The sequence below is a fragment of the Leptinotarsa decemlineata genome, unplaced genomic scaffold (assembly GCF_025532065.1).
Source record: "Leptinotarsa decemlineata unplaced genomic scaffold, Ldec_3_MD MMD2_P_RNA_scaffold_14, whole genome shotgun sequence".
In the NCBI taxonomy this organism is placed as follows: domain Eukaryota; kingdom Metazoa; phylum Arthropoda; class Insecta; order Coleoptera; family Chrysomelidae; genus Leptinotarsa; species Leptinotarsa decemlineata.
In genome coordinates, this window is record NW_027412528.1 from 13,809,725 (window position 1) to 13,832,334 (window position 22,610).

The 22,610-nt window shown below is 37.8% G+C and overlaps 1 protein-coding gene across 1 annotated transcript in view; it reads left to right on the forward strand.

The window, feature by feature from the left end:
* The first annotated feature begins 6,328 nt into the window (after positions 1 to 6,328).
* Positions 6,329 to 22,610, forward strand: part of LOC111516782 (ATP-binding cassette sub-family C member 4) — a 65,080-nt gene continuing 48,798 nt past the window's right edge. Inside the window, 3 exon segments of the mRNA XM_074179594.1 lie at positions 6,329 to 6,579; positions 15,299 to 15,521; positions 19,832 to 20,127. Of these exon segments, the coding sequence (XP_074035695.1) occupies positions 6,334 to 6,579; positions 15,299 to 15,521; positions 19,832 to 20,127 (765 nt within the window). The 5' untranslated portion in view covers positions 6,329 to 6,333.

A 22,610-nucleotide genomic window follows, 5' to 3' on the forward strand; every position in this document is an offset into this window, starting at 1 on the left:
GCAGACAATGTGGCTCCTTGTCGTTATAATCTATATGCACTTTCAAATCACAATGGGACTACTTACAACGGACATTACACAGCATATTGCAGACACCTATATAGTGGCACGTGGCATGAATACAACGATTCACACGTGTTTCCAATTTCGCCAAAATCACTTGTGAGCAATGAGGCATATGTCCTCTTTTATGAACAGGAGGGAACGAAGCAGCACCTTTGATGTGATTTTTTTTCTTCTTTCCTTTTTTTTTATAATCTTAGTTCTTTGAATTGATTTGTATTTCTAGTTGTATAATATAAATTTTGTTCAAATGTAAAAAAAAAAATTATGACTCTTCAGTCAGTCATAAAACTCGGTTAGTAAAAATTATCCAATACAAACCGCCAATTCTTCAGTCCACGTGGAATAATTCCTAGCGGCATCAGTTCTTTGTGTTGGTTTTTTTGGCCTTTAAGTTCGCCAATAGATTTAAGAATTACTGTTTAAAATCTGTTTTTCCGTTAACCAGCTGTCGCACCCCTACGAACGACAACCTTCGGAAGTCGAAACTTGTGCGAGCTAAGGATTACCGAGGTCTTACCTTTTAACGTGTGATTCCTAACACGGGATGGACGATAGCACGTGAAGATCGATCGTTCAGACTAGGGCTTGAACCACCGACCAACACGGCAATCAATTCGAGTGAGTGAACAAATCACCCACGCCGAACCGCTTGGCTACTATATCAGTTACTTCGAATATACCCTTCCGAAGCGGAATTAAAATGCTATCTCTGTAATTTTTGTATGAACACAGTATATCTTATTCTATGCATATGATGATTCCTCATGTATGATCATGAATTTAATCTCATATATTCTGAATTCTGACAATTCTCCTTAAAATATATTCAAGAAACACTTCATTGTGGAATTTTCACTAAACACTTTCACAAGAATTCATCACGCTATATTCATTTCGCTACACAATAGCTTCTTCAAGCGTGTCTAAACACGTGTTGCAATTTTTTGAAACTGTTAAGTGTTTCTTGAATCCGTTATAACTTTTTTTTTGAGTATCAGCCCCGATTCCATTACATATATTCTCAAAACATGTTTGATTTCAGTTATACCATTCCTATATTCAGAAAAGGCCGCAAGAAAACATTGGATGTGGAAGACCTGTATAATCCTCTTGATAATGATAGGAGTACGCTGTTAGGAAATCGACTGGAGGTGTAAGTGGTTTTCAGAATACTTTTGAAATGATGAGTACTCATATAATTTTACAAATTCAAGTATATTCTGAGAAGATGATGTTACCTCAAGCGGACACACCAAGAAGCAGGGATGGCCACTAACACCTTTGGCCTTTGGTGAGTTGCGACACCACTTACCCGAGCAACTGGTGCAAAACCGGACCGGCAGCCCAGGCGCACCCGGGAAGGAGAACTTTATTCTCCCTCCGGTGCCGCCCGTGGATCCACAAGGCTGTCCACCCGGTGGACCTAGTAATAAAGGGAGGGTCTCCTCACAATCGACCCATTCTGAGGGGTCAGAGGCAAGGTGGTAGGGCAAGGTGGTAGATTTGCCTACCGACGACAACCCTGGCAACGACAACGAACGCTTTGAGTGGACGCATGAGCTGAGAGATAGCCTTATGCATTGCTTCGAGAGTAGTAAGCCCGCACGAAGAGGGTACATGGCGAGATTTCATGCTCTGTGGTGTGAAACACATCCGGAGCATGCCGAAAAACCATAGGGATTACCTATCCTATCTCCGGCGGCAGTACTATATAGCTCCTCCCCAGCCTGCTAACGAAGTGGTGAAAATAACAATTCTACCACCCGTTGTAACGGCTGGAGAGGGGACTCGCATCATGCCACCAATGGAGTCAATCAGAACAAGCAGGGCGCTCCACAGAATTAAGCCCCTGAAGTCACAAGAACTAGCTTGTTTGGATCCGGAGGTTAATAGTGTTCTGATAGAAGAGGCTGACATCTGGCAAATCAACACCGCCGTGAATAGCGTCGTTCAATGGCTTTCCGAATCGGAAGGACGAATCCGGCCTTGCGATTGTGAAGATTGAACGGCATGTACACAAGATGGAGGCTAAGATCACGTCGACGAGACAACACGCGTCTCGTTTCCAATGTGTGATAGATTACAGAGCGGCCAACAAGCCTCTCACGACTGCAGTGCGGCGAATAGCGTGAATAGCCGCATATCCATAACCATAAGTCAAGGCATGCTGCTGACCACCTAAAAATAGCACTGCCTTGATAGGATACGAATGCTAGTGGCTGCTAAGAAGTCACTAGTGAGGCGAGCGAGAGGTATCGCGGAAAACCTTAGGTTCCGCGAGAAACCTTCTCGTTTATTCCAGGAGCCTCCGCGTGTTGTAGATATTCCGCCGACTGCTGATCAGGTGGAATCCTTCTGAAAAGATATCGATGAACACCCGCAGCCACTCAACTTAGACAGTCCAGCCCTAGCGCAATTCGGAGATTTCAACAGAGAGCTTCGACAGCCTGTGCTAAATGAACTGCGCAACCCAATAATCCCGGATGACATTCGAAGAGCCCTTGTGGGTTCCTAGAACTTTGCTGTTCCCGACCCAGATGGGCTGAACAATTATTGGTGGCAAAAACTACCAAGCACCCGCCGCCATTGGGCCAGAGTTTTCAACTCATGGCTGGGGGCGGACCTTTCTCATCCCCAAAAGCGAAGATTTGTCGATTCCTAAGAATTACAGACCGATAACATGCGTGAATTCGTGTTATAAGTTGTTTACAAGCATCTTATACACACGAATACTCACTGCAGTTAACCGAGTGTTCGAACGAATATATGAGAAGAGGAGATCGAAGAGAGGAGTCGCTGGATGTAAAAATGACCTGCTCATCGATAGATGTGTAACGCAGGACTCGATACAATATAAGCATAACCTCCCTATGGCATGGATTGATTACTGTAAGGCATTTGATACAATATCGTATGAGCTCATCTTGCATTTGCTCAGATGCCTTGCGGTACGCAACAAAATAGTGAGATGAATTGAACAACTGATACCACTTTGGCGAACTCGCTTCACCATCATAACATCTGGTCAAGCAAGAGTCCAAACAGGGTGGGTCACTTTCAGAAGGGGTGTATTTCAGGGTGACTCCCTCAGTCCCCTTCTCTTCTGCATCTCACTATTGCCATTATCCGTTGCGCTCAGAAATACTCGAGGGTATAACTGTGGCACCCCCGGAAACCGGAGGCATAAGGTCGCCCATTTGTTTTATATGGATGATCTTAAATTGTATGCTTCTGGAGAGAAGGATCTCCATCAGTCCTTGAGGGTGGTGGAAGAGTACACGCATGCTATCGGTATGAAATTCGGGATAGACAAATGTGCAATGGTCCATCTCAAAAGAGGACTATGCGGGGACTACGGAGAGGATGTGCAGCTCGTAGATGGAAGCATCCTACACTATCTGGATGCTGGAGAGACGTATACTTACCTCGGGTGGAACAACGCCACTCACAAGAGGTAACAGCAGTGAAAAACTCTCTCCGCGGCAAGTATCAGCACAAACTTCGACAGATCTGGTCATCGGAACTGTCGGAGAAGAACAAAGTTGCTGCAGCAAATGTGCTTGTCGTTCCAATCTCACTCTACTCGTTATGAGTAGTGAAGTGGACTCGGGAGGAGCTGTATCAACTCGACGTAAAGACCAGAAAAATGATGAATCTCTATAGGAGTTTGCATCCCAAATCGTCAGTTCCCCGACAACAGGGAGTCCTTGGACTTTTGAGTTTATAGTGTCTACATGACAGAATGGTACTGGATATAGCCTGTAAAAACGTCAGGAGTTCGGATTCCCTTCTCTACATGGTCCGTGACCATGAGAGAGCAGGAATTGGAGCATTTCTCTTCAGGGCAGCTGCCCGAGCAGCTGATGAACTCGGTTTTTTTTTCGACACTGAACGAGGTGACCACAACTCTGTCACCGAGTTGGAACCCGTTCAGCAAAAAGCTCATATAAAAGCCGCAGAGATAACCTCACTTCTGTGTAAACAAAAGGTTAAGCCAATGCATGGAGTCTTCTTCAATAACATTGAAGACCTTGGCTTATCAAAGCGCCTGACTTTTGCTTTCCTCAGGTTGAGTGGACTGAAATCGGAAACTGAGGGGTTCATCATAGCTTGCCAGGATGGTGTCTTCAACACCTTAGTCTACCACAGTCGCGTGATGGGTATAAAGGTCCTGACACAAGGTGCAGAGTGCTATATTACCATCTACGGCAATCTTACGGTATTGATGAGACACCGGTGTTGCCCTACGCTCCGGAGGATATTGAATCCGTTGTGGGGAACGAGAAGTGCCAAATTCATTGGAACTATTCGTTCTCCACCCTCAGGCTCATACGAGCTAATAAGCCTGATGTAGTCCTTCTCGACTACCAGAGCAAGACGATATTTATCATGGAGTTTTCACCTCCTGGCGAGACGAATATTGTCCGAAAAGAGGAGGGGAAAACGGATGAAATATTGAAATTCTCTCTTCGAACTCTGCAGACTCTATCCAGGCCACTCTATCAAGATGGATGTTCTGATTATTGGAGTCCTTGGGGAAATGGTACTCTTGAATTTCAAAATCATACCGGCTTGCCGCACTAAGGCAGAAATCTCAGCCGCACAGATGCAGAAGGCTGTCATTCTTGGCTCCCTGCGCTTGCTCAAGGCACATGATTCTCGGACCCAATTATCACTTACCCCACGGTTGTGGGAAGTGGTCGTTGATTGATAATGCTGGCGCGCCCTCCTGAATGTATCAGAGAAGCAGGGAATAGGGCCTGACCAGCACATACAACGGTAAATGATAATAATAAAGCAGGGCTAACCACCCGGTAGACCCATAACTTGGTTCCTAGTAATCGAGGAAGGGGCCCCCACAATCGACCCGCTCGGAGGGGCCAGAGACAAGGTGAAGGAGCCCATAACGATGATTTGCCTACCGGTGACAACCCTAGCAATTACAACGAACGCTTTGAGTGGACGCATGAGCTAAGAGATAGTATTGCTACGAAGTAATGAGCCTGCGCGAGAATGCATGCTCTAAGGGTGTGATAGGGAAAGTCATATCAAATGTGAGGATGTTAAAATGTGTCCCCTTGTATCAGAAGTTATTCATAGTGGCTCGTTTTAAATGTAATACACTGTATATATACAAGATCAAAATAAGTAGATGTCACTACCTAGTCCCGGGAGTCAGAGAGTCATATTTGAAAACAATCGATTCACTGCGCTGTAGGTCCGTATCATGTTCAATTTTAGAGTTTTGGTATCCACTGTGCCATTCTAACTGGGTGGTTCAATATCGCTCTAACTAAGCGGAACTGTATGTTTCATGGACTTGCTTGTAGTTGAAATAGTAGTTAGGCCAAGAAAGATGAAAAATTCCTTGAGAAAATGATAACCGCTTCCTTCAACTCTCTTTAACCCTCAATTTCGACATTTCTCTAGGTATTTGGTTCACACAGAATTACTTGAACCACTCAGTGCCATTGTTTTTCGAGTTTGCAAACCGTGGATTTTTGGAATTTCTTCCTGACGTTTCGCTGGCGCAAGTGGCTAGCTTCTTCAGAGGCATGCATGGCTTGCTGTCCGATGACTACCTTTTAGGCTTCGTAAAGCGTATTTATGCCTTGTCAGGTAATCAGTTTTATTTGTACCTGTACTTGTCCCTGCACTTGTACCTGTACTTGAACCTGGAACATTAACAATCTTGCTGCTCGTTGTCATTCTGTTCGTTGTTCTCGAATTCCTTAAAATGGGGTTCCATATTTGATTGAGGTTCACCGCTTCTTTTTTTCTGTTGAAATTCTCCGTGTGTTTGTGGATCTCTATTGCCTCCCGTACCAGTCGGCTATGGTATCCCTGGTTGGGGGCAATTGGTTCTCTGTTCTCAAACAAAATTCTGTGGTCTCCTTCACTCAGTGCATGTTCTGCCACAGCTGACTTGTCTGTTTGGCCTAGTCTGCAGTTCCTTTTATGCTCTTTTAGTCTTGTTCCATGATGGTTAAACCTCTGAAGAAGCTAGCCACTCGCGCCAGCGAAACGTCAGGAAGAAATTCCAAAAATACGAAAAGCAATGACACTGAAAACTTGTACTTTGTACTTGAACTACTGTTAAATATGTTCAACTTCTGTATTCTTCTTCAAGTGAGTCATTCTTCTCATGGTGAAATTGCGTTAATATTTCAGGAATTGGAAGAAACAGGTAGAAAATGCAAAAATTAACCCGAAGAAAAACCCAGTCTTTTCAGAGCTATTCTCAAAACGTTCTGGTTTGAAATAGCTATGTTAGGAATTCTCCTGGGGATAGCAGATCTCATACTGAAACCAACCAGTCCGTTGATGCTGGGAAAAATGTTAGAATTTTATAGTCCAAATACGAAAACAACTAAGGAAGAAGCTTTATTTTATGCTGGTGGTATAGTATTTTTGAATATTTCCTCAACAGTGATTTTTACCCAATACATGATGAATGCAATTCATACCGGAATGAGAGTGAGAGCTGCTGTTATTGTGTTGATTTATCGAAAAGTAAGTAGAAAACTTTCGAGATTCGAGATAGATATCTCACAAAGTAGTAAAATTCACTATTCAATATTATTTTTATAAATTTCATCGTTATACAGGGTGTCCCTGGACTTCCTCTTTTCCTCTCGGGAATGTACAGATGGGGTCAAAATATCACCAGTACTTCATATAACTTTTTTTCCTAAAACCCTTCGTTACCAAGTAACGGGCCCTCGAAGTTACAAAATGAAAAATGTTTTTCTTTGATAACTTTTCAAGTGAATATTCAAAATCATCCAAATTTTGGTAATTGACTAAACAAATGAATTCCTTCGATGAGCTTTCATGCAGGAGTCAGTTGTTTTGCTACAAAGTCAGGAACGGACTACCCCCGATGGTCCACACCCCAAAACTTTGAAATGACAGATATTTTTCAATATTTTTCAATAAATTAAGGTTACTTGGACAATTTTATGAATAAAAGTACTCGTGTGGAAAGTCGATCGGAGCAAAGAGTCTTGATAAAAATGTAGTTTCACTCGACGACATCAAACCCGCTCGTCCACCATTATTTGAAATGAATAATTATCAAAGCAGAAATAATAATGATAACGTTAATTCAACAACATTTATCCTGAGATGTCTACCATTATTCGAAAATATTAGTTTTTAAGGAAAATGGAAATGATAGGTAAAATGTTCATAACGAATTTTTATAATGCAAACACGTTTAACTAAAGAAACTTAAGAGCCTCAAGAGCAAACAGAAATGAAAAATCCGCTACAGAAACTGCTCGATATGACCACCTTCTCTCTCTATACATTTTCTTAGTCTGCGAAGACACCCTCTCTGTACTTGAAATAGCATTCCAGGGTCGTTTCGTATGGCTTCACAATGTAATGTTATTCTATTCAACAATGCATCTCTTGTGTGAATAGGTGTAGCGTAAACAAGGCTTTTTAGATGCCCCCACAGAAAGAAATCCAATGGATTTAAATCCGGAGACCGCGATGGCCATGAATATGGCCCACCTCTACCAATCCATCTATTGTGGAAAATATGGTTCAGATGGTCACGCACAATCAAACTAAAATGAGGAGGAGCGCCATCATGCATAAACCACATATCTCTTCGGGTTTGCAATGGAACATGTTCCAAAAGTCCATTCAAATCGTTCTGAATGAACTCCAAATAACGTTCTCCATTCAATCGGTCCTGTAGAACGAATGGTCCTATAAGATGGTTTCCTATGATACCATGATATTCACGTTGAATTTCCGTTGGTGTTTGCTTTGCAATATCCCATGGGGATTTTCTTCGGCCCATATATGGAGATTATGAGAGTTGATAACTCCATCTCTACTGAAACCTGCTTCATCAGTGAATAAAACTCGATTAATAAAAGTCATATCCTCTCTTTGCCTATCCATGAACCAATTGGCATATTCCAGTCGTGCTGGAAAATCTTGAAGTGTCATGGCATGTACCTTCTGGATGTGAAATGGGTGGAGCAGTTGTTCCCTAATTATTCTATGAATAGTGGACTTGGATGTATGGAACTGTTCTGATAGATTTCTGATGCTCATTGAAGGATCATCAGCGACGGCTTCCAAAATATTTTCCTCCGATACAACGGTACGTACAGTCCTAGGAGCGCCCTCACCACCTCGTTTTGGCAAAACTGTACCTACAATAATATCAAAATAAAACAACGTGCTCAAATTAATTATCAATTATTACATACCTGTCTCCCTCAAGCTGCTATCGACACGCTCGAATGTTTCTCTTGACAGTACCGTTCGATTGGGAAAATGCTCGGAATACAGACGACGAGCTTCTGCAGCATTACAAAATGCTTGTCCATAAAATACATGCATATCTGCATATTCATTGAATGTAAACTGTTCGGCCATATCAAAAAAATTCAAAATATCCTATAGAATATTGACAATACAATGATAGTCATATGACAACGCACCACTCAACAAAACAAAATCGCATTCCAGTTTCTCATTTTTTATCAAAACTTTCTAAAAGGTTTTTTTTGTCAACATCTGTGAAAGAAATGGAACATAATCATTCCCTGGATATTTTTCACCTGATCATGTGCAGCCGTTTTTGTAGTTCATTCGTTTGCTTTTTATTAGTATAGTAAATATTTTTTCCGATGTGCGTTTTTTCAGCTAAATTTAGATTCGTGTTAAAGAATTTCTTCCATAAAATTATAATTATCAGGGAAACTCCTCAACAGTTTAGCTGTGAAGAAGTATTTGAAACATTCGAATGTTGAGTTTCATGAGATTCAGATAACTGATCAACACGAAACGTGATTATTCCACACGTATTATGTACATACAAAATATGGAATAAATTCGATATTTCATAGTAGAGTAGCTTGTTAGTTTAAAAACACCACGAATCTACAGAACTTGATATTTCTTTTGAAAAAATATCTGCTATCACAATTGTGACTTAAACTTCCATATAGGTACTGTACTTTTTGTTTACGACTTCATTTATCATATTTTGCATTATTCCTGTTATAAATGTTGTTGAATTAACGTTATCATTATTATTTCTGCTTTGATAATTATTCATTTCAAATAATGGTGGACGAGCGGGTTTGATGTCGTCGAGTAGAACTACATTTTTATCAAGACTCGTTGCTCCGATCGACTTTCCACACGAGTACTTTTATTCATAAAATTGTCCAAGTAACCTTAATTTGTTGAAAAATATTGAAAAATATCTGTCATTTCAAAGTTTTGGGGTGTGGACCATCGGGGGTAGTCCGTTCCTGACTTTGTAGCAAAACAACTGACTCCTGCATGAAAGCTCATCGAAGGAATTCATTTGTTTAGTCAATTACCAAAATTTGGATGATTTTGAATATTCACTTGAAAAGTTATCAAAGAAAAACATTTTTCATTTTGTAACTTTGAGGGCCCGTTACTTGGTAACGAAGGATTTTAGGAAAAAAAGTTATATGAAGTACTGGTGATATTTTGATCCCATCTATACATTCCCGAGAGGAAAAGAGGAAGTCCAGGGACACCCTGTATACTCAAGAGTACTTTTCTAAAAACCTGTAACTGGTTAATATGAAAAAAAGTCACCAGCTTTCTCATATCATATTCAACTGACTCACAAGTATTCTCAATCAAGTCAATTAGGTTATGACGTGACGCAAGAAAAAATTACGATTTGCAAAATTTACGATTTGTATACTCAAGAGTACTTTTCTAAAAACCTGTAACTGGTTAATATGAAAAAAAGTCACCAGCTTTCTCATATCATATTCAACTGACTCACAAGTATTCTCAATCAACTCAATTAGGTTATGACGTGACGCAAGAAAAAATTACGATTTGCAAAATTTACGATTTCCTGGAGCTCACCGCAACGGGGCTTTGAGTTGTGAGCTGAAATTCGTATAGGAAGATATTCAAAAGTAACATTCATAAGAATTGTATTTCAGTACTTTAAAAGATATACTAATTCAGCAAGCTGAGGGTGTCAGTTCATTCTTCAATAGAAAGGAACTGCAGACAAAGTAATCAAAAAAATGTTGTTAACACCTAATATTGACAGTGAGATTAGTATTGTTGATAAGGAATGACAAAAATTTGCATCTAGATTGAATATTGAGAGTATAAAGTATCGTATATGGTTATTTCAAAAACTACACCTCACGATTTAATCTCCACAAACTTTATTTGAAAAATATATCACATGTTTCGCTAGCACAGTAGCTTTATCTAGTGATTTGAAAACTTCAAGTTATTCTTACATTAATATTTATATACTACAGGTAACCATAATTGAGACTCCCTCCAAAAAATTACCTAAACCTCTATATAACGTACCTGTTCAATTATGATCACCTGAATCATATTACCTCACATCTACATCAATAATAATTCTTTCTCTGTTTTTAAGAAAACAAGTGCAATAATGGTGATCTATTCAAATCCAGTTCGTCATTAATTAGAATGTCTGAATTTTTAAGTTTATTGATTTCCATTGCTTCTAGATGATTCAGTTCCAAACCTTTATTTTCTATGTGCAAAATTTCGAACTCTTCGTTAAAGATATAATTTTCTTCTAGAAGATGATTTGAATATGTTGAATTTGTTTTCTTATTTACGTAGTTCGTTGTGATGTTCCTGGATTCGATTCTCAAATTTTCTGCCAGTTTGACCAATATATACCTCAGGACACGTTCCACACTTCAATTTATATTCTTCTGATTTCTCGAAGTTGGATGTTTTGTCTTTATTTTAACTAACTTTGCCAACGTATTACTTGTTCTATATGCAATTTTAATATCTCGTTTCCTCAAAAATGAAGTCACTTTTTCCGTTGGTTGTCCAAAATACGTTAAAGCTCTATAATTTCAATCATCTACCTTACCAATAGGAAAAGCGTCTCGAATCGCTTTTGTGTAGACTTTCTTGGCAAGCATTTTGTTTATTAATTCGGCTTTAAACCAATTGTAACCGCAATTTGCTTGATGATATTGAGTTCTTTATTGAAATTATCTATTGAGAGAGGAACGTTGACTAATCTGTGAATCATGCTATAATAAGCTGCTACTTTGTGTTGATAAGGATGGGTAGAATCGTAATGTATAGTCCCAGATAGCACAGGACGTTTTAAAGACGTTCATTACATGTCCATTTAGCATCTGAATGTCCAGGACCAAGTCTGGACGTTTTAAGTATGTCCAGTTTAGTAAAGCCTCGGGACGCTCAGAAATATATGTCCGTAGAACGTCCATTATAGGTACTTTATTATATTTCCATTGGATTCACGTTCGCATTGTATTAGTTCATGAGAAACATTAAAAAATCAGGATATATTATAATTAAATGATTATAAAAGACGGCGTATATAAATGTTTTTTATACAAAAAAGTCTCATTCAGCAAAACGTTGTTATAACATTATTAAATCATAAATAAGCAGTAGAACATTTGAAGGTGATGCCAAAACTGTGTGTGAAGTTATCCAACATATAGGTATCAAGGTCATATAGGTCATATCAAAGAACAATTTCAAACAATGATATCTCGAGAATGGAGTTTTAGGAATTATATTATGTGATTTTCAATTTCCAAATTGATACATAAAACACGAAGTCATGCGTAACATGTGCGCACGCGCAAGACTGATTTCAAATTGTGGAGTTTTGGACTTTAGTTAATAACTTTTGGGGCAGGTTGTATAATGCAATTTTACGAACTACTGAACTGTATTGGTTCAGTTGCTAAGGAACTAGCAATTAGGGTTGGCAAATAATTAAAGCATTTCTAACTCAATTTGCATGCGACCGTTTGAAATGATAATTTTAAACTTCCCTCCATCAGAGTCACCAACCACAGAACGCGCCTTGTTGCATTTTACTGTCGGTTGTACGGAAGTCTGGTCGATTTTAATTATTACATTCTTCACCTTTAGTTGCATCGCTTTTTTGATATTTTAATTCATTCAATGTCGACATTTTGGGAAAGTAATAACAAAAAAAGGTGAATAATGCAGTTCAGATCACTAAACTGTCCATTAATCAATGACTAAAACGAACTGAAGTAAAACTAGTAGTTCAGTTTTAGATCATATATAGCGAATGTTTGCGAAGAATAATAATATAGCGTAGCGTAGCCTACATGATCTAATAGTTGTGAATAGTTGGTTCCGTACCTGTGGTTCTGTGTTGTTGTGTGACGCGTGAATGTCAATGTCATTCTTGTTACTCGTGATTGTGGTCGACTTATTAACGTTTACACTTTATCTTACTGAATACTAAAAAGCTAAAAGGTTAGTGAATTCATAATGTCTAGGTCAAACTTAAACAAACATTATATGCGTGCTAAACGGCATTCGCAATCTGCTCCCTATACAGTCATCCCACCGTCCACAGCTTCATCATGAGAACAAACAGCCAAATATGTTGAAGCCACTAGTTTTCAGTAAGAAGAAGTGAAGGAAAATGCAGCTCATATCATAAGTGAGTATACTCGTATATTATTTAGACACCGCCTACATTAGAAATCTATAATAATTTGATACAGATTGGGTTTTCATATTGATCATCTGCCATTCATTCTGAATAAGCAATTTGAATTATTTTCAGGTTCAGCTGAGAAGGCAAATATAGCCATATCACAACAACTGTCGATTCAGGCATGACTAAAAAGGGCGAAGGAAAGGAAGAACGTGAAATCTACGAAAAAGTTTTAATATAATCATTTAATTTATATTATTATTTTCAATGGATGTTTCAAATAAAAGATTTTGAAATGTTCAATATTTTCTTAATTTTCTCGAGGAAATCTGACCTAATAAATAAAAAATAAATCATGTTTAGCCAACAGAAACGCATGACAGAAACAAATAGAACATCCTGTGAATATCTTTTTGAGCTTCTGATTATGTCCATGAAATGTTCTCAAATGGATGTCCTAAAGACATCCTGTAAATGTCCATTCGAAGACCTGTAATGTCCTATTATGGACGTCTTAAAGACATCCTGATTCTTAACAATGGACGTTACGAAGACTCCCATAAGATGTCCACGTCCATAAAGTGAACGTTTTGAGGATGTCCTGAATGTCCAAGCGGGACGTTTTAAAAACGTCCATAAAACGTATTTCTGCTATCTCGGGTAATATCGGTATAGGACGATTTCTGATAAATTAAAAAATTATGTTTGTTGTTCCTTCTACTAATTGTTGAGTCCAACAAATTGATTGAGTTGTCCGCTTCTATTCCGTAGTGAATTTAATGTTTTCATGAATTTTCTTAATATCCCTATGAAAAGTATCTAAATGCCCCTTAGTACCTGTAAAACGTACCAAAACGTCATCCACATATCTATGCCAATACAAGAAATTCTTGACCTTTCTGATGGTGCCTGAATTATATTTACTCATACAATTGCACAAACAGAGTTATCCAATTAGACCAGTGGTTTCCTTCGTCACTACACCATCAGTGAAATTATCAAAAAGGCTAATCAATATCATCTTGAACCATTGTAACTTTCAACCAAAATTCAGTCTACGGAATTCAAATGACTTAATCAATAAAATAGAAAACATACCTCTACCAGACCACGCAAAATTACTATCCTCTGATGTGCAGAATCTATTTCCTAGCATACCTTTTGATGATAGTATTACTTTAGTAATATAATTATTAGATGAGAAATAATTGACCTTCTGTCGTTGTGTCTCTAACAAAATTATTTTCAATTCAACAACAATATTTATTCTTCTTCAAAAGGTTTGATTATGGGAAATCCATTAAGCCCCTTACTTGCAGAAATTTTCATGGATAATCTAGAGAAGTCCATTTTTAAACATCCTTTGATTAAGAATTTCTTGTATTGGCATACACATGTAAATGACGTTTTGGTATGTTTTACAGGTACTAAGAGGCAATTAGATACTTCTCATAGGGATATCAACAAAATCATGAAACATTAAATTCACTATTGAAATAGAAGCAGACAACTCAATCAATTTGTTGGACTTAACAATTAGTAGAAGGAACAACAAACATGATTTTTCAATTCATCACAAATCGTCCTAAACGGATATTACTATACATTACGATTCTACCCATCTTTATCAACACGAAGTAGCAGCTTATAATAACATGATTCACAGATTAGTTGATGTTCCTCTTTCAATAGATAATTTATAAAAATAATTTAATATCATCAAGCAAATTGCGGTTAACAATGGGTATAAAGCCGAATTAATTAACAAACTACTTGCCAAGAAAGTCTACGCAAAAGCGATTCGAGATGTTTTTCCTAATAATAAGGTAGATAATCAAAATTATAGAGCTTTAACGTATTTTGGACAACCAACGGAAAAAGTAGCTTCACTTTTGAGGAAACAACATATTAAAACTGCATATAGAACCAGTAATACGTTGGTAAAGTTTGTTAAAAATAATAAAGACCAAACATCCAAATTCGAGAAATCAGAAGTATATAAATTAAAGTGTGGAACGTGTCCTAAAGTATATATTGGTCAAACTAGCAGAACATTCAGGTAACGAATCCAGGACCATCATACGAGCTATGTAAATAAGAAAACAAATTCAACATATTCAATCATCTTCTAGAAGAAAGTCATATCTTCAACGAAGAGTTCGAAGTTTCGCACATAGAAAATGAAGGTTTGAAACTGAATCATTTGGAAGCAATGGAAATGAATAAACTTAAAAACTCAAACATTCTGATGAATGACAAACTAGATTTGAATAGATCACCAAGAAAGAATTATTATTGATATAGATGTGAGGTAATATGCTTCACGTGATCATAATTGAACCTTAGGTAGAGGTTTAGGCAATATGGTTACCTGTAGTATATAAATATTAGTAAGGAAAAACTTAAAGTATTCAAATCACTTGAAAAAGCTACTGTGCTAGCGAAACATGTTGTGATATATTTTTCAAATAAAGTTTGTGGGGATCAAGAAATGTTTTTATTGGAATGATTAATTTTGAGGTCTTTACAAGTGGTAGACGGACAGGATTCATGACGATAATTTTGGAATCATGTTTTTGCTATAGGATAAGGTTTTATTGCACCATCAACTGTGATGATTATCACACTTTGAATTATAAAGTTAGGGAGGTGAGAGAATCGACCTCAGAATACTACTGTTTAGAAATCGTAGATTGTTCTCATATACACATCCTTTATGTTTGCTATTATTATTTTCAGGCTGTAAAACTCAGTAGAACAGCCCTTGGAGAGACACCTGCTGGTAAAGTAGTGAATTTATTATCTAATGATGTTGCCCGATTTGACTTTGCTTCTGTCATGTGCCATCAATTATGGACTGGACCGATATCTGCAATCATTGTTATGACATATTTATATCAAGAGGCAGGTTTACCCGGTGTTGCAGGAATATTGACGATAGTGATAATGAGTCCCCTACAAGGTACCTTCGAATAATTTATGTCAATCCAAATTTTTCTTTATGAACTCCCTATGAAACTGCAAAAGAGTCAACTTTATTTTTTTAATTTTCATTCAATACATCTTTATACAGGGTGAAACATAAGTACGTTAAAGTATTCAAGTGACGTATTCTTGAGGCAATTTTAAGAAAAAAAGTCTAAAGGAACTTGTGTCCGAAAATGCTTCGTTTCGGAAATACGGGGTGTTGAATTTGTATTTTTTTGTTCGCTTTTTGAAAATAACTCTTGCAAAAAATAAGTTATTTGCACGCAATTTGGTACCCGGAGTTTTTTTGACGTGGTTAATCATAATTTCGTATTATTCAATTAGAAAGTGCTACATTTCGGAGAAAAAAAAAACAATTCGGAGAAGTACTTTGTTATTTATTAGGAAAATAAACATATAAAAATTTAACAAAACAACTATTACAACAACTGTTCAAAGTGACGACCTCCAACAGTAATACAAGCTTCTGCTCTCCTCATCAAAGAATTTCGCACCTGTTCAAAAATGTCCGGAGTTCCGGAGTGTCTCAACATTTCCTCGTTTTCAATGAGGATAGCATAAACTAGTGATTTTGTGTGTCCCCAAGAGAAAAAAATCGACTGGATTGAGGTCCAGTGACCTCGGGGGCCAATGCTCAGTACCTCCTCTTCCTATCCATCGTTGGGGATATGCTACGTCTAAAAAATTTCTTGTTATCACACTAAAATGAGCAGGAGATCCATCGTGCATGAACCAAGAGTGATTTCGGAGACCAATGGGGACATCTTCTATGAGTTGGGGAAGCTCGTGTTCCAAAAAATGGTAGGTAAGCATCTCCATTCGAACGTAAGGGGAGAAAATAGGGTCCAATTAAATAGTCCCCAATTATGCCTACCCAGACCTTAAAATTGAATCTGCCTTGGAAATGAGTTTGCGTTATCGAATGTGGGTTATCTTCCGCCCAGATGTGGTTGTTGTGGAGGTTCATGATACCATTTCTTGAAAAATTTGCCTGATCTATGAAGAGAATATTCGATAAAATTTGCGGATGTTGTTCAATTTTCTTTGAAGCCATTGGGCAAATTCGATAAGTGGTTGGAAATTACGTAGCGTAAGTACCTGGATACGCTGAATATGATAAGGATATAATTGCTGTTCCTTTAAAATTCTGTAAAGTGTCATGTGACTCACATTTAAAGTTTGACTTATTTTTCTTGTACTTGTCTCTGGATGTTCACTAATTTCTTCGAGAACCGCCTCCTCCAATTCTATAGTTCTTGTAGTCCGTGGCCGTCCTACTGCAGAATTTATTTCAAAGCTTCCAGATTCGGAAAGTCGCCGGAAAGATTCGCAAATGTCGCTGCACAAGGAGTCACGCGTTGAGGATACCTTTCCTGATAGATGCGTCTGGCCTCGCTTGAATTTCCGTCAGCCAAGCCGTATGCAAAAACCATATCAGCCATTTCAGCATTCGTAAAGTCGGGCATGGTACCAAAAAATCACTTTATAAACTCCTAACTGTGAATTTGTCAATAGTTAAAAATGTGACAGCGAACTTCTATTTTTATAAACAAACTTTCATAGCCTACTCGATTTAATTAACTTAATTTGCAAGCGGAGAGTGACAAAAATTATTGAAATCAAATTTAGCTATAAAGTGATATGTATCGATATAGAAAATTGTAAATATCTCGAAAACGATCACCTCCAGCGTTGTTGAGGAGATGTATCTATTTTGTTAGGGCAATTTCAAAATAATGACAGCGTACGCAGCGCCCTGTAAATGTTATATGAAAATCAATACGAAATTATGATTTCCCACGTAAAAAAACTCTGGGTTCCGAATTTCGTGCAAATAACTTATTTTTTGCAAGAGTCATTTTCAAAAAGCGAACAAAAAACTTCAATTTCAACACCCCGTATCTCCGAAACGAACTATTTTCGGACACAAGTTCATATAGACTTTTTTTCTTAAAATTGTCTCAGGAATACGTCACTTGAATATTTTAACGTACTTATGTTACACCCTATATATAATAATAATAATAATAATATATACGCAGGACTCGATACAATGTAAGCGTAACCTCTCTATGGCCTGAATCGAATACCGTAAGGCAATTGATACAATTTCGCATGAGCTCATATTTCAGGGTGATTCCCTCAGTTCCCTTCTCTTCTGCATCTCACTATTGCCATTATCCGTTGCGCTCAGAAATACTCGAGGGTATAACAGTGGCACCCCCGGAAACCGGAGGCACAAGGTCACCCATCTGTTTTATATGGATGATCTTAAACTTTGAGCCTACGGAGAGAAGGATCTCCATCAGTCTTGAGGGTGGTGGAAGAGTACACGCATGCTATCGATATGAAATTCGGGATAGACAAATGTGCAATGGTTTATCTCGAAAGAGGACGATGCGGGGACTACGGAGAGGATGTGCAGCTCGTAGATGGAAGCATCCTACACCATCTGGATGCCGGAGAGACGTATACTTACCTCGGGGTGGAACAACGTCACTCACGAAAGGTAACAGCAGTGAAAAACCCTCTCCGCGGCAAGTATCAGCACAAACTCTGACAGATCTGGTCATCGGAACTGTCGGGGAAGAACAAAGTTGCTGCAACAAATATACTTGCCGTTCCAATCTTACTCTACTCGTTTGGAGTAGTGAAGTGGACTCGGGAGGAGCTTATCAACTCGACGTAAAGACCCGAAAAATAATGCATCTCTATAGGAGTTTGCATCCCAAATCGTCCGTTCCACGGTTGTACTTCCCCCGACAACAGGGAGGCCGTGGACTTTTGACTTTGGAGTGTCTGCATGACAGAATGGTGCTGGATACAGCCTGTAAAGTCGTCAGGAGTTCGGATCCTTTTCTCTGCATGGTCCGTGACCATGAGAGAGCAGGAATTGGAGCATTTTTCTTCAGGGCAGCTGCCCGAGCAGCTGATGAACTCGGTATAGTTTTCGACTCTGAACGAGGTGACCACAACTCTGTCACCGAGTTGGAAACCGTTCAGCAAAAAGCTCAGATAAAAGCCGTAGAGATCACCATACTTCTGCGGAAACGCCAATGCATGGGGTCTTCTTCAATAACATTGGAGACATTGGCTTATCAAAGCGCCGGACGTTTGCATTTCTCAGGTCGAGTGGGCTGAAGTCGGAAACTGAGGGGTTCATCATGGCTTTCCAGGATGGTGTCTTCAACACCTTAATCTACCGCAGTCGCGTGATGGGTATAGAGGTTCCTGACACAAGGTGCAGGGCCTACCGCGAGGCGCCCGAGACCCTAATGCACTTGCTATCGGCATGTCCAGCATATGCGGTCTCGGCCTATATCCATCGACATAACGCGGCCCTAAGAGTGCTATATTACCATTTACGGCACTCTTACGGTATTGACGAGACACCGGAGTTGCCCTTTGCTCCGGGGGATATTGAATCCGTTGTAGGGAACAAGAAGTGCCGAAATCATTGGAACTATTCGTTCTCCATCCTCAGGCTCATACAAGCTAATAAGCCTGATGTATATCTTCAGAAGAAAACTCAAGGATTTTCTTGTTGATAACTGTTATTATCGCTTTGAAGAATTTATGTGTATTAGTAGGTAGTTGTCATTATCTTTTTTTTTTCAGGAACTTCTAGTCTCCGATCTTTTTTGTTTTATTTTTCTATTTGACGATTCCTATGCAAATTTTTTAACTTTGTCAAAAATAAGGAAAATAAAGATTATATTAGAATTAGTCCACCTAGAAATGAAAATTGACGTGTTCTTTGAAATTTCCGATTGCACGTCCATTTCTGACTTACAGGGGGGGTCAAGTTTTCGTTGGACCGCCCTGGGTAACGCCCTGTATAATTCAGTGTCAGTTCCTTGCTACAAATATCAAACTTTCATTCAACAATCGAATGAAGTTACTGACCAACTTTTTCTGTTGTCTTTCTTCTAAAGACCTCAATTTTTGCGGTAGATATTGACATTTTAGATGAGATCTCGACTCTTTTTCTGTCGAAATTTTAGAATTTATTTTAAAGAATTATTCGAGATCTTCATAGGCAAGTAGAAATTTTGGAAAAGAATGAAGATCTAGTGAAATGAGTTGAGATCTAGATAATAAAATGAAATTCTGAGAACAAAATCTTGATCTCGAGAAAAAACTCAATTCTCTAGAAAGAAAATGTATCTAAAAATATAATTTGGCTCTCCTACAGCTTTGCAACTCACTTTATATGAGCTTAGTTTCATATTTCATAATGATGCACTCACTATTTGAATAATTCAATTCTGTATCGACTTTCAGGATACGCTGGAAAACTGTCGGCAAAATTCAGGAAACAAACAGCCTTGAAAACGGACGAGCGACTGAGACTGATGGATGAGATAATTTGTGGTATACAAATCATAAAGATGTATGCATGGGAAAAGCCGTTCAAAAAATTGATTGGGCTCATTAGGAAAGCTGAAACGAATATAATAAAGAAGGGATCTTATACTCGAGCTTTTTTTATGGCACTTGGAATGTTCACAACTAGGCTGGCACTTTTTGCAACTCTGTTAATCATTTCTTTGTCTGGGAAAGAACTCACAGCTTCAACGGTAGGTAATTTTTGAAAATTCGTTTTGCATTGAGTATCATATGAAATGGAAGCGAAAATTGGAAAATTTATAATTCATTTTTTGGTTCTTAAATCGTTCACTATAATTCATGAATTATTTTGATTCAATTTCTGAATGGAATGTCAAATGATGTTTTATAATAATAATAATGATATACTTTATTTTCATTGAGAATAAATCTTATGGACAAATCTTATGGACAAATCTTATGGACAAAGCTTGTGAAAAAAATATACAAATGTAAGCATAGAAATATAAAATATGACTATATTTTGTATCAACATGGTTGTGTACACATTCGTTCGAAAATATTATCAACACTTATAAAATTGACATATGAACATACAGTGTCACACATAAAGTCCGCATCAAATGAGATTTTTTTTTGTTCAGCTCTTCAAGCAACTTTTGATATCTCCATTAGGTTGTGCTTTGAAAATGATGCCAAATGACATGCATATGACCGATCAAGTGATTTTTCTTCCCTAACAAATTTGACATGTTTTCCAAAAAATGTTCAGAAAAGCAGTTATTGCTCGAAATTTCGAAAATCGGTAAAGGGAAAAGATGATTGTTTTTTCATTTTTTTGCCCATATACCAATTTTTAGCTCTCTAGTACAAATTTAGTTTTTTTCGAAAATTTGACATTTGCCGATTTCTCAAATTTAGCCAAACCTCAACAAAGTTAGTGCTTTATGCCTAACTTATTTTTCCAACGCATTTTTATTACCAATTGCAATTCTAAATACAACTTATTTCGCAAAAATTTAAAACACCAGAAAAAATTATGCCAAAAAGGATGCAAAGTTGATACAGTTTTTGAAAACAGATAAACATTTCACTTCATTTCTACTTTTTGCGAAATAGCTTGATACATAAGCATAATTAAAAAACAATATCAATGAAAAGTCAATAATTTATTCTTTACTGCACTTTTCAAACAGTTAAACTTTGATTTACTAATTACGAAAAATTACAACGCAATTAAAATATAGAATACTTTTAGTGATACGTTTTCCAAACACAAAACAATTGCCATTTTTATAACCTGGTTTGACTTGCAATCTTTCATTTTGAGAATCAGCTTTAGCCGCAACTCTTTCCTCTCTTATTCGTTTCCTCTCCAACTTCTTCATCTCTTCCTCTAATTTGAGTTTTCTTTTGGCCTCAAAACATTCCTGATAACATCTTGAAGTTACTGCATATGAAACGCGTTCCATATCGCGCTTGTTTTTCCGTTGGGGTTTGTCTGGTACTTTGAAGTACGCTTCAATACATATTTTATTCGCCGATGATAATACTGCAGATGCAGATGTGTCAAAACTTGCACTTCTTGAAGGTGGATATGGAGTTTGGATCAAATTCAAACTAGGAGCATCAATACGTGAACTCGTATCATCATTCGAAGTTCCACTATCTGTTCCAGTATCTTTTTCATGTATAATGATATTCCTAATGAGATGATTTTTTTAATTTGTTGCATCAGCTGTTAGATCCGATTTTTTCTGGTAATCTATATTTCTTTCATGATTTTTTTCATTGGTTAATGCTTCTGGCTTTTCCAGTTCCATACTTGCTTTTTCCAATGGCATGTCCAATTCATTATCGAGCTCTTTCAATGCGATATCAGGCTCTCTCGATTCAGTTTCGAAGTTCATCACTCAAATATCAACAGACAATTAATTTTCGGACTCTTTCAATCCAGAAACTTGCGATCCAGTTTTAGGTTCGATATCGGGTTTTCCGAAATATTTCCACATTTGATGAAGTGTTAAGAACTCACTTTTGAATCCTTCTTTGATCAAAATCGCATCATAGGTCTTGAATTTCGTTGAAGTATCTTCTCCAATGAAGTTGACTCAACAGTGTAAACGTTTTTACGCCTTTTCCAGCAAAAACTTTACCAGTGATTTGACAGATTTGGAAGCCCGTCTCATCTCCATTGAATATTCGAGACGGATCCTGCAAATCTATATTTTTAGACGTCAAGTATCTCAAAGAACCACTTCCTAATATCTACTTCAGAAACACAAGCACTTGCTGAACTTACTGGCTCACTAGTTCTCTGATCATTGTGGGATGTCTTCTACGGAAGGTCTAGGTAGAATTTAAAAATCAAAATAACAAAAAGGTGAAGGAATCAGTTCATTTTACCTTGGAACCAAGAATCACCGGGCCTATGATTTTTGAATGGGCGAGAACGTGGATTCTCTATTATGTCCTCATGTCCAGGATTCTTCAATTTGAACTCCAATGTTGATTTTGGCACGCCATATTTCCTTGCAGCTGCTCCTAATAATATCTCATTGTTCTTAACTTCATTTTTAGCAGACTCCATAGAGTTGGCATCATGAGGGCTTCTCCTTGGCATTATTTACTAGTGAATAAAACCGCTGAAATGAAAATTTCAGTTATTGGACACATTATCAACCATTTATTGGACAAGTGTCCGATAACTGGT